The sequence below is a fragment of the Borostomias antarcticus genome (assembly GCF_949987555.1).
Source record: "Borostomias antarcticus genome assembly, chromosome: 11".
Taxonomy (NCBI): domain Eukaryota; kingdom Metazoa; phylum Chordata; class Actinopteri; order Stomiiformes; family Stomiidae; genus Borostomias; species Borostomias antarcticus.
In genome coordinates this window covers 21,201,563-21,214,060 of record NC_140244.1, presented here as the reverse complement: position 1 = coordinate 21,214,060, position 12,498 = coordinate 21,201,563, and the positions used below count along the sequence as shown (strand labels likewise).

Below are 12,498 nucleotides of genomic sequence, written 5' to 3'. Positions count from 1 at the left end.
AGGGAAACGGAGGGGAGGAGAGAGAGAGAGAAAGAAAGAAAGAGAAAGAAAGAAAGAGAGAGGGAGGGAGGGGGGATGTGTTTTACAGTCTCAGTCTGTGCTCTCGCGCATGTATGATTTTATTGGTACATTGGAAACGTTTTCAGTGAGAGGAGGGGTGGGGGATGGGGGTGGGATGGGGGGAGCGGGGGTGGGGGGGGTTTCCTGAGATGAATCTAACTGATGTGTTTTGGGTTTTGTCCTGGCTCTAAATCTAGCTGATATGTGGAGCACAAATGCTGAAAGGGGGGAAAAGTAGACACTAAGCAGACGAATATTGAGGCAACAGCAATATGTTAGTGTGTGTGATGGGCTGGACTTTGCCAACAACTCTTATGTGCATAAAGCTTTTACGTGTTTTCATAAGTTTAATGCCACCCTCTCGCATATATTTGAGTGTATATTTACCCACGGACACCTTACACCTCGTGACCTGACCCCTGACCCAATTAGTAATACATTTTTGTTTTGCTGGCTCCTCAGGGACAGGAAGGAAGTCTACCTAGGCGACGACAACTCGCTGACCTTGACTTTCAACGCCCGGAACGAGGGCGAGGGAGGGGCCTACGAGGCGGAGCTGTACGTGGTGCTGCCCCCGGAGGCCGACTACAGCGGCATAGCGCGCAACAACGAGGTATCGAGGAAACACCAGACATACTCAACCCAATGAACTCTAGAACATTCTATATAGAAAAACTGGAAGGGTCAAGTCCATGTACGCATATAGAGTGTAACAACATAACCAGTGCAGTGTCTCGGAGTGGTCTGTGTCATGACCCTCTTCTCCTCTGTGTCCATCTCCGCTCCTAGAGTCTGGCCCAGCTGACCTGCAGCTACGAGACAGAGAACCAGACGCGCCACCTCAGCTGTGACCTGGGGAACCCCATGAAGGCCGGCACCAGCGTAAGAACGCCGCGTCTCTCTTACGGTTCTGACGGCGAGGGCCAGGAGGATATCCTGACCGTGTTAACTGGAAATTTCGAGGCTATGAAACAGGGGGGCTCTGGTATTTTCCCTGTTTTAGGCGAAACGATTCTGACCGTAAGCCACCCGAGACAATGACTGGCTTCCTGTCCTGTGCGGGAAAGGGTAGTGTATCAACCGGGGGACTGGGTAGGAGCTGGGCAGGAAAGGCCCGTCTTTTCATGTGTCACACCAAGTTGTGACAGGAAGTTTCCCGTCTGGGTAGCAGGAAGTTGCTATGCTCCCCCCCCTGCTGAGAAGAATTCCCCTGTCTAATGGCCCAGTGACTGGTCATGGTGACTGGTCTGTGGGTGTTTAATGAGTCTACAGAGAAAGTGTTTCAGTGAAACGGTTTCAGTAGAGAGGGTGAGGCAGCGTTCCTTGATATAAAGATTTGCATAGAATAGCATTTTAGTTGGCAAGAGAAGCTGGAGCAGAAACTCATAAAACCTATCCAGAGTTTCGGCCAGAACCTCCCACGGTGTTACTAATTGCGCCTGCTGGCGCGGCCGTGGCTGCTTTTCACTGTGTCCCTGGATTGGATCATCTGTGACTCGGGATGGCGTGGGTGCTGACACATGCTACGGATCAGACGGATATTCTGATATTAGATATTCTCACAAAACATGCTTACACACACACACACACACACACGCACTAATAAAATCGTCACTCGCAAGCTCCCTGATTGCAAGTGCTGTGCAGAAAACATGCGTGCCGTTCGGGTGGAATATGAAAGGATAGTTATGATTTGGGCGGGGGGGAGGGAGGGGGGGGGGGTGTCAGAATGAGAGAAGAGCTCCCGAGCAGTCTGGGCATGTCCAGGGAGACCGCAGCTACCGGCCAGCCGGCCAGGGAGTTCACAGACAGACCGACCCCAGAGCAGAGCAGACTTGAGGAGGGGCGGAGAAGGGAGAAGGGAGCTCTGGGCCTCCTGCTGTGCTGTGGTGTGATTGCGTCACTGCTCTACTCTGCCAGGATCTACTATTCTGTTTGCGGGTCAACCCTAGTGCACAGGTGTGTCGTTGGCGCGTTAGGTTAGCCCCAGGTGCGTTAGCAGCGCGCCCTGTGTATAACCTTCCGTCCTACTCGCCAGCGGTAGACCGTAGCCCTTCGTCTCTCTCGGTGCTCTCGATGGTGTGGTCTCTATGTAGACTGTTGTGCCAGACTGTCTTAACGTGTCCCTCCTCCTCCTCCTCCTCCTCCTCCCTGCAGCTGTGGGCAGGCCTGCGCTTCACTGTGCCGCGACTGAAGGACACCCGCAAGACGGTCCAGTTCCAGCTGCAGATTCGCAGGTAGAGTCTGACCTCTGCCTGAGGTAGTCTTTGAAAACAGTAGAACCTATGAACTGCTGTATGGATGCCAGGGACCTGAGCCAGCGAAGACAGTTTGTTTTGAGGCCCAGACGTTTCTTGGACATGACTGTTAACATCGCTGGATTGACACACAATTTGATTTGACTTGATCGAGTTGACAGCCTGATTGATTTGAATTGACAGCTGCGATTGTACCGTTTTTTTCAGATCAAAATTCATGCCAAACATATGCCAAACGCTGCTAGGTAATAACTTCATTCTTCTCTCTGTCTCTTTCCTCAGTAAAAATGAGAATAACTCCCACAGCGAGGTGGTGTCTTACAGGCTGGAGGTGGTGGTCCAGGCTGATGTTATTCTACACGGGTGAGTTCAGGGGCGAGGAAGCTTCGTCAGGGCTAGGTTTCCCCTCAGAGTAGCACAGATAATCTAGAGCTCCATAGAATTGCTCCCTTCTTCTCCACGCTCACTATCCAAGGCCCTAAACATGGCCGCCCGCACTTCCTGTACACAGATCTCCTCTCTCTTTCTCTCTCTCTCTCTCTCTCTCTCTCTCTCTCTCTCTCTCTCTCTCTCTCTCTCTCTTTCTCTCTCTCTCTCTCTCTCTCTCTCTCTCTCTCTCTCTCTATGATGAAAAATGTGGATGAGTTCATTTCACAGTGGTGTTTTAAAGATGCAGTCTGTTCGGTTATTGAGGGGGGGCTGGTTTTTAACAATATTTTTGCCTAGATTTTAGTTGTTAGACAATGTGATTATTGTTGTATGTGTTGATGAAATGTATGTTTGTGAAATGATTATTGGGTTAATAAAGTTTTGTTAAAATCTCTCTCTCTGCAGTGTCTCTCGCCCTGACAAGGTCTTCTTCCCTCCTACCAACTGGAAGGGGACCAAAAGCCCCCAGATGGAGCAGGATATAGGCCCTATGGTTCAGCACGTCTATGAGGTAAGCAGACAGAGGCCTCCCATTTTGGACAGGAGACAGACTACATCCAGGAGCCTTCTATACGGACAGGAGAGGAGGGCCTAACATGCTATAGCCAGGCTCGCTAGCTGGAGAGACTCACCAGGAAGGAAGTGTCGTAGTGAGAAAGCAGATGCCGGCCTTTGTAAGACTCCCCAGGGCACGGCAGAGATAGAAGTCAGATTTCAAAACATGTGAATACAGGGGATCTGTTCTTAGTCCTGCAAAGTCAAAATCAGTTTTGTCACATATCGCAAAGATCTGACGAGTAGTGAATGTTCTTCCGCTTCAGATCCTATATTGTGCACACGTTAAGCAATATAGAGATGTCAAAAAAACAACAACTGCCTGACTCCATTTCTGTTTTGATAGGGCAACCTAGGTCCAACAGCCCTGAAGCTCAGTTGACCTGTTAGTCATCAAACAAGAGAGATTGATCTAGATTGAGAGAAGGTTGACGATGGGGGGTTCTTCATGAAGCTTCTACTTATCTATATTTGTAACCCTATGATGTCTCTGGTTTAGCTGGTGAACAACGGGCCCAGTCGGATCAGCCACACCCTGCTGCAGCTGCGCTGTCCCCTCAGCGTTCAGGGCCACAGGCTCCTCTACCCCCTGGAGTTCTCCACGAAGGGGCCCCTCAACTGCACCACCAACCACACCATGAACCACCTGGAGCTCAAGGTCAGCCCTGCCCCTGCTACGGAATATCTGCTCTCTTTAGGTGTATGGCAGGCAGGCACGCACACACACACACACACACACACACACACACACACACACACACACACACACACACACACACACACACACACTTTCTCAGGGTTAGACGTAGATGAGGAGATGCCAGATGTGTGTGTGTGTGTGTGTGTTCGAGCGAGCACACTTCAGAGAGAGGAGCGTACGCTGCGATGACATCCCGCAGGTTCTAATTCAGTGTGTGATTAACAGGCTGGTCTCCCCACTGGCAGGCCCACACCCACCCCCTCCCTGCCACACCCAGCCAGGACACTCTCTCCCCACCTCCTCCTCCTCCTCCTCCTCCTCCTTCCAGCCCCACCCAGGACACTCTCCCCTCACCAGCCTCTTTGATCTCCCTGTGCTTCCATCTGCTCAGCCCTGCTTGATAAACCACTTCTGTACCGACACCCTGCTTCTTCTCCCAGATCTGAGGAGGATCTCCGCTCCTCCTCTCCCAGATCTGAGGAGGATCTCCCCCTCCTCCTCTCCCAGATCTGAGGAGGATCTCCCCCTCCTCCTCTCCCAGATCTGAGGAGGATCTCCCCCTCCTCCTCTCCCAGATCTGAGGAGGATCTCCCCCTCCTCCTCTCCCAGATCTGAGGAGGATCTCCGCTCCTCCTACCAGGGGCTCCAGCCTCGGGTCTTCGCGGGCAGCGAACGTCGTCTGGAGCGGTTCCATGTTTATGTTTACTCGTGAAACTGTCCAGACGCTGAGCGGGGGGGCCCTGAGTGATCGTCGCCGTTTAGCGGCGGTCTGGGTCCCCCCCCCCCCCCCCCGCCACCCGCCCCCCGGTGAAGGGGTACTGTACAGCCGAGGGGCGTGCGTCCATGGGAAGTCTTGTACATGGCGGCTCACATGCTCTAGATTAATGGGATGGATGACAACAGCCTGGACCTTTACCATCAGGCCTCATGTTGACTGAATGGGCGGCGTGGCCTGCTCACTGGTGAGGTCAGCGTCTGTGTCGACCTAATGGGTGGTGTTTGTGTGTGTGCGTGTGCGTGTGCGTGTGCGTGTGCGTGTGTGTGTGTGTGTGTATGTGTGTGTGTGCGTTCTGTCCTCAGCTCCAGCAGTCGTCCACAGAGCAGCCGGCCCTACTGACGCAAGGCCATGAACACCACATTGAGAGGAGGGAGGTTCATGGAGACCAGCTAGCTGAGCTTGCTAACCTGGTAAGTACCAGTCCTTCATACAGGTACCAGCTAGCTGAGCTCGCTAACCTGGTAAGCACCAGTCCTTCATATTGGTACCCAGGGAGGCAGCAGTGAATGGAGAAAGTTACCGCTACAATATTTGAAGCAGGTGATCGGGCTTCCTCTGTTTACTTGCCTGTAATGCGTCCAGGAAAAGCCTTTGGCCATGAGGCGAGGACTCCAATGCCATAAGGTCGGGTGGCCTGGTAGCGACATGCTCATGTGTTTAGTCTGTAGCGGTGAAGTTGGGGGTCAACTCATTCTGTCAGGCAGCGAAGAGGAATAGGACGCAACCAGCAGGCTGGGAGTCAAGGCCCTGTCCTGTAGATCAGAGACCCTGTCCCCCAGATAGAGGGTCGATCTCTGAGGCCCAGCTGCCCGGGGCTGTGTGTGTGTGTCTCTGGCCCTGCTCTCACACAGGCCTCCCGGGATTGGCTAATGAGGTCATGATGTAATTAAAAGGGAGGGGTCAGAGGGCGTGGGGCGGCCCGCTGTGGTCATTAACTTTAAAAGGCAGCGTTAGTTGATGGGGGTGGAGCGGTGGTCCACGAGAGAGAGAGAGGGGGTCGGGGGGGGTCGGGGAGGGGGGGTGACGTGTGGTGTTGATCGCAGGCCTTCTCTAATTTTCCACTCAGGGCGCTGTTAGCTGGGGCTCCCCTGCCACATGGCATGGCGTACACTGGCCCTATTGATCCGGCCAGCTGCAGGTATATCTCCCCTCCATCTGCCCCTACCTGCCCGGGTGAAAGACCTCTTTGTCCCGCCGTCGTCCCCCCTGACCGCCCTCGTTCATCGAGCCTGCCTGACGACACGTTTCGACGAAGGCCCTCGCGGCACTTTTGTTTTCGGGGGCTCGGGAGGACAGACGGACAGACAAGACGGACAGACCTCCCTGTTCTCTCAAGTGTCTCTCGATGAAAAGAGAGAGCGTGCGAGCGGTTAGTGTTTGTTAGTCTGCTGAAAGGGTCTGTTTCTGCCGGCGAATTTGTCCATACACGGAGGGGCCGCCACGCCCGGCTTTCTCCCAGCACTGACAGACATCTCAGAAATGTTAAGCTTTTCCGCTGTCTGAACAGTCAAAATGTATATATTCAAAAAAACGGCCCTCATTCATATTTATACAGTGGTCTGCCTCTGTGCACCCAACCGACACACTGTAACCAGGCGGTGGGTTTTCATGCCCGCTGTGGGAACTGCCCTCCAGCCTCCAGTGTTTGACCTCCACCTCGTCCATCCCCACCAGGGAGGATGTGTGTGTGTGTGTGTGTGTGGGGGGGGGGGGGCTTGGGGCCCGGGCGTCTTTGGCACCGGACTAGTTTCCTTGTTCCCCCGGGGCCACCAGCCTCCTGCTAGTCTGCTCCCATCCCCTACTGGGCCTCCGCCCAGCCCTTACCCAGCCTGCCCCGGCCTCTGCCTCTGCCTCTGCCTCGGCCTCTGCGCCCTGGGGGGACCAGCGGGTTTTCTGAGCAGAGGAAGTGGAGTGATATTCTCCCTGTCTGGCTGGTGGATGACCTTATTAAGCCTGACTCCGAGGCAACAGGCCAGGGTGGGTCCTCTCCTCTCCTCTCCTCTCCTCTCCTCTCCTCTCCTCTCCTCTCCTCTCCTCTCCTCTCCTCTCCTCTCCTCTCCTCTCCTCTCCTCTCCTCTCCTCTCCTCTCCTCTCCTCTCCTCTCCTCTCCTCTCCTCTCCTCTCCTCTCCTCTCTCCTCTCCCCTCATCATCTCCCCTGATCCTCTCCCCTCTTCTCCTCTCCTCTCTTCTCCTCTCCCCTCCTCCTATCCTCTCCTCCTCAGTCTAATAAGTCAACTGAGCGGCCTCTGCAGGAAACCCAGCAGAACCTCTCAGTGCGGGGTGGTCCGTCTGCAACACCGGCTGCGGGGCACAGTCGTTAGAGGTTTATAACGCGTACGCGGCCCACAGCCCAATTATGGGGGTCTAATTAACATTGCGTATTCTACAGCCTTGTGAAAACTGGACTGGTTTCAGTGGTCGGGCAATAATGTGGATAGTGGTGACTGCATGCTGCATTTTTACAGTCTCGTGACATTCCCTCAATCTCTCTCTCTAATTCGAAGCAGCCCAGGATAGGGATCATAACATTGAGCTCTTTGTTATATTTGTTTGGCCTGCAACAGGAACATGGATGTTATTGCCATTCCTCCCCCATCTCATCCCTTCCCTCCTAGCCTTTTTCGAGCGTCTGCAGTCAGTCTGCGATTCATGTTGTTAACTGCTTTAATTTGAAGACTCGCAGAATGATGGATCAAGTTTGTTTTGTAATTATTCAGTTTTTCCATGCAGAGAAGATTGATGAGCTCTTCAATTCTTTAATGTGCTCGGTTGCCATTAAGATGCTTTCTTTCTTTCTTTCTTTCTTTCTTTCTTTCTTTCTTTCTTTCTTTCTTTCTTTCTTTCTTTCTTTCTTTCTTTCTTTCCGATTAACACGCTCTCTCTCTTTCTCTCTCTCTTTTTCATTAACATGCTCTCTCTCTCTCTCTCTCTTCTCTTCTCTCTCTCTCTCTCTCTAGTCCTGTTCCAACTCGGAGTGCTGGATGCTCCAGTGTAACGTGGGCCTCGTGGAGAAGGGGACCACTGCCATCCTCACAGTGCGGTCCCGCATCTGGGCCCAGACCTTCATGGAGGTATGAAATTGCTCGAGCTGGGCCTGGTCCAGAAACAACCCCTAGCTCCTTCCCCAAAGCTCCTCAAACTCCCCACACGTGCAGACATGGAGACATGTTTGCGCCAGATGACAATGGCATGATATTGGAGTAGACTGTATATGTTCTCTTATCTGCCCGCTCACAGCGCCGCCTGTGTATTTTCTCATGTCAGAGAGTGGCGGAGAGTAAGCAGAGCTGTCCATTTAAGTAGTTACAAAGTAAACACCAAAAGACTTCAAACCTCAAATTAGAGACGCATGTAAAAACGGGATGACCGCTCATTCTCACACTGATGATTGTATTGACAGGACGTCAGTGTTGACGTTAGATGGGGTTCAAATCTGCCTCAAATATTTGGCTCGATAAAAAGTGAAAACGGTAGCACACTGAGCGTAGATAGCCATGCGGAGTGTCTGTGTTTGAGTTTGTGTGCGTGTGTGTGAGTGCGTGTGTGTGTGTGCGTGTGCGTGCCGGTATGCGTGTGCGTGTATTATGCGGTGTAATAAGTCTGAGTCTGAAGGTATGTCTGCACAGGAGCCATTCTGAGAGGGACCTTACATGCTCTCATCTGCTATAATACAAGGCTTATGTGTGAGTGCATTGAAAATTCATTAGCTGGTGGTTGCGGCTCCTCATAGGATAGGAATGTCAGAGGGGAGAGAGCCAGCCAGTCTGATGGCGCGTCATCGGGCTCCGTGTAGGGCGTTATCGCCACCTACTGGGGAAGAGCGGAACTTCACCCGTCGCCAGCCACAGCTTGCAACCAAACGAACTGGCACTCGTGTGAAGTGATGCCAGGAGAACGGTTCCTCTGAACAAAGGGTTCTCAACTTCTCCATCTGATCCAGTCTGTTTTTTTTTTTCTGTGTCTGCAGAGGGAATATAGACAATATGTTCTGGAGTGCCTGGCTCGATTTAGCGTCATGGAGATGCCATATGCCATCTTACCCAAACAAGTTCCCAGTGGATCCAAAAAGGTATGTGTGCTGTTTTATTCAAGTTCAGCTTTCAAAAGTGGGTGTTTCCCCCCCCACACCAGCATACTAAATATCAGCTCCAAAGTGTTGTAACTTGAGCGAAGAGGTCATGACGAATTTTGCACCCCCCTGGCTAGGTGGTGACCTCGGTGGTGTGGAGCAAGCCGGACAGCCAGTACTCCGTCCCTCTTTGGATCATCATCCTGGCCATCCTGGCTGGCCTTCTGCTGCTGGCGCTCCTCATCTACGTCCTGTACAAGGTCAGCAGGACGCCATGGTCCCGTTTCCGTCGCAGGACGCTCCCTCCTACACCAGGAACTCCGTAGACGTCATCTGTAGAAATGCTAGATGATGCTGAGATGAACCGAACGAGCGCCGTCCTAACCTCTCGTGTCCTTTCTTTTGCTCCCTCCAGCTCGGCTTCTTCAAGAGATCCCTGCCCTACGGCACCGCCATGGAGAAGGCCCAACTCAAGCCCCAGGCTACGTCTGAGGCCTAAAACGTCACAGAGGGATCCCCCCCCCAAAAAAACGAACCCAAAGAACCTAGCTACCCGTATGATTGCAACAGAGACACGTTGACTAGACGTCCAGAGAGGATCAGATTGCAGTTGAAGAGTTGGGAGGATCGACCACTGGAACTCTACTGTACTGCACTAGAGCAAGAAAAAACCCGAAGAACTCCAAAAACCAAATGAATGTGTTTTAATTTAATATATGTCTTGTTTGTCGTCGGGGCGGGGTTGACCACCGAGCAGAACGTGTCTCCATGTCACAGTCAGACTGCAGACAAACACGGGTCCGAAGTAGAGAACAAGACTAGTGACCACACATGGAGGAGAGCAAACACACGAAGCTCACTGATTCACCTTGGATTACCAGATCGCCGGTGTCTCCCCGCTCGCTTTCTCTAAAGATATTTTTCTCTTTTGGACTCTTTTGGTCTGTTTTACCCTTTTAAAACAAAAAAACGGCCTGGTGCTAAAAAAGAGTGTGTTCTTGCCACAGGTGATGGTCACATGTTTTCATATGGTGGAGAGGGAGGGGTTTGCTGCGTTCTGCTGTGCAGCGTTAAAGGAATCATTTGATACGTTATCAGTCCAAGGCTGTAACAGAATCTCACCACGGCACCAGAGCTGTGTGTTTAGGCTGTCCGGTCCACACAGACAATAACCCAGAACATCTCCACCATGGGGAGGTTTGACTTCCTTAAATCACTACCAAAGATGTTTTAAAGGCAATCTCACCTTTTATTGTTTTTATGCAATTTCCTGTAAGTGCAACCCGGGTGCAACAGTGGTGCCGCCCCCCCCGCCCTGTGTATCAAAGGCCTCAGGTTGGTGGACATGCAGTGCTTGGTTTTAGCTGTTTTTTTTGCACTCAAAGGAAATCTACTGAAGACTAACAAGATGCCAAAGACAGGAAACGGACCGATGTTCCTTTGAGTTTGACCTTGAATCCTACTGATCTCTTCGTTTAGAGCCTGTTCATGTTCAGTGTTACTTATGGCAGCGTCGCCTCAGTGGCGTCTGGGACATGACTGGACCCCCCCCCCCCCCCCCCCCCCCCTCTCTCTCCCCGCGAGGCCTGTGGACCCTCAACAGGAGCTTGGAACAGCGCGGTGCTTCGCCGGAGGAGAGTCTCGTCGGCGTGCTTGTGGTTAGGATAGCCTGGTGAGAAAGGTTAGTGTGGAGATGAGGGCTGAGGCGAGCGCTATGCCGGTGAACCTGTAGCCTGCACGGCCTCTTGTGTCTCGAAGCGAATCCACGACCATCGCAGGATGTAGCCATAGAGGCGAGCAGGGAAGCGACAGTATAATCAGAGCGCTAGAAGGTTCTAGAACCATGAAGGTCAGACCTAGAACCTAGTCAGAGTGGAGGGATCTCACATTGTGTGCGACACCGATATTATGCAATGTATCTGTTTTCTAGTATCTTCGGTCCGGAGCTCGTCTAGATGATTGTACGCTCTGACTTGGGAGCGCAGGAAGCTATCCCAGCTCACTGGGCCAGGCTGAACCAGGCTGAACCAGGCTGAACCAGGCTGAACCAGGCTACCTGTAGTACACCCAGGGACTAACATAACAATGCATTCTGTGGGGTTCATTTATGTCATGTAAATACGTTTTTATGTATGATTCCTGTATAGTCTTTGTCTGAGGGAGAATGACTGTGTGTGTATGTGTGTGTGTGCGTGCGTGCAAGTAGATGGTTCCTCGTGTCCTTCGTCTTTGTTGTTTGAACGAGAGAGACGTTGCTGCGTCCTCTTTGACCCTTATGAGGGGTGAGGGTTGGTAATACCGACCACGGCATCAATACAATCAGCGCTCAGGGCGGGCTGACATGTCTGACTGAGCTTATACAACCAGAACTGTAGCTATTCATCTAATGCAATACAGAGAGACTGCAATGCAAATCCATGCCCAGTACACACATGTTCAGTATGAGTAGTGTGGTACATTGTGCCTCTTGTAAAGGGATTGCATCTGGGCGTTGGGAAGTTTTCCAAACGTGTTTGGAAGTGCAATATAAGTATTCACTCTGGTTGATATCAGTTTAAATTTTGTTATTTAGTTGTTGTTTTTTTCTTTTATTCAGCTGTGGGGGAGGAGTTTGTGTAGTGTATAACGTGGATGATGCGTGTTCAGGTCTGCGACAGCCCAGAGGGCTCCCTCTTGTGGTTGTAAGTCGACATTGTCGTCACAGAGCCTCAAGTCCGAGGCCCCGTTTGAATCGTGGTTTGAGTCTTCAAAAAATGCAACCATCCTCCCTTCCTTCCTTGAAGCGTCATTGATCCAACGAGACTGAATAGATGACAGTGGTGCAGAAGAGCACACCTGTAGGAGAGGAGGGTTTTCATCCTCGAAGCCTCTTCCTGCTGCAGGCTTACAGTAGTGACCACTCCCACTCAGCACCACTCGTGACAGCATAGCCACAATATTTCAGCACCACTAGTTGACAGCATGAATCACAGGCACGCGAGGCTTTCTGAACACCTCCGAGTTGAACTCGAGTATGTTCAATTTGTGTGTGAATTTATGAGCAGTGCCATAGTATCATCTGTCCAAACACCACTATAGTAGAACTACCCATCTGTTTCTATAATTGATTCGCCTTTTTGATTTGTTTCTTTTATGCCCTCTAAATCACCCACAGTTCACTGTTTGTCTTTTAGATATGAGAGATTGAACTCATGGTGCAAAATACTATAACATTGGTGAATTGGTTTTTAGCAGTATCTGTATGATATTGTTTTAACAGTAATGAACAAACATCCCACAGTCAGTTATTTATAGAACAAGAGGATGTCCCTACATCTATTAATACATCCATGCTACATCCCTACATCTTCATCTGTGGTTGCAACAAGAGAAGGCATTGGGCCTTACTGGCCTGGTTTTACTAAATGTCTTGTCTCTAAATGCCTATTCTCTCTCCTGATCTATTTGCTAAAGAAGTTGTACATAATATTCCTCACATAGAGTTTTTTTTTTTACACATCCAAATGATAAACTTTTTTTCTTCCCATATTGGGGAGAATTTCTGAGGGATGTTTTTGTCTTGTCAATGATACTGTACCTGTTTTTACAGTTTGCATTTCAAATAAAGTTTCTTTTTACAATTTATCTCTCGACTCAAGTGCTTATACA

At 51.1% G+C, this 12,498-nt stretch overlaps 1 protein-coding gene across 1 annotated transcript in view; it reads left to right on the top strand.

The window, feature by feature from the left end:
- The window catches only part of itga5 (integrin, alpha 5 (fibronectin receptor, alpha polypeptide)), a 38,571-nt gene extending 26,101 nt beyond the window's left edge, over positions 1 to 12,470 (top strand). The window contains exons 20-30 of the mRNA XM_084445457.1: positions 523 to 673; positions 850 to 942; positions 2,218 to 2,297; positions 2,601 to 2,681; positions 3,153 to 3,258; positions 3,802 to 3,960; positions 5,083 to 5,190; positions 7,739 to 7,852; positions 8,749 to 8,850; positions 8,988 to 9,110; positions 9,266 to 12,470. Of these exons, the coding sequence (XP_084301583.1) occupies positions 523 to 673; positions 850 to 942; positions 2,218 to 2,297; positions 2,601 to 2,681; positions 3,153 to 3,258; positions 3,802 to 3,960; positions 5,083 to 5,190; positions 7,739 to 7,852; positions 8,749 to 8,850; positions 8,988 to 9,110; positions 9,266 to 9,349 (1,201 nt within the window). The 3' untranslated portion in view covers positions 9,350 to 12,470. The remainder of the gene's footprint in view (positions 1 to 522; positions 674 to 849; positions 943 to 2,217; positions 2,298 to 2,600; positions 2,682 to 3,152; positions 3,259 to 3,801; positions 3,961 to 5,082; positions 5,191 to 7,738; positions 7,853 to 8,748; positions 8,851 to 8,987; positions 9,111 to 9,265) is intronic.
- The last annotated feature ends 28 nt before the right edge of the window (positions 12,471 to 12,498 follow it).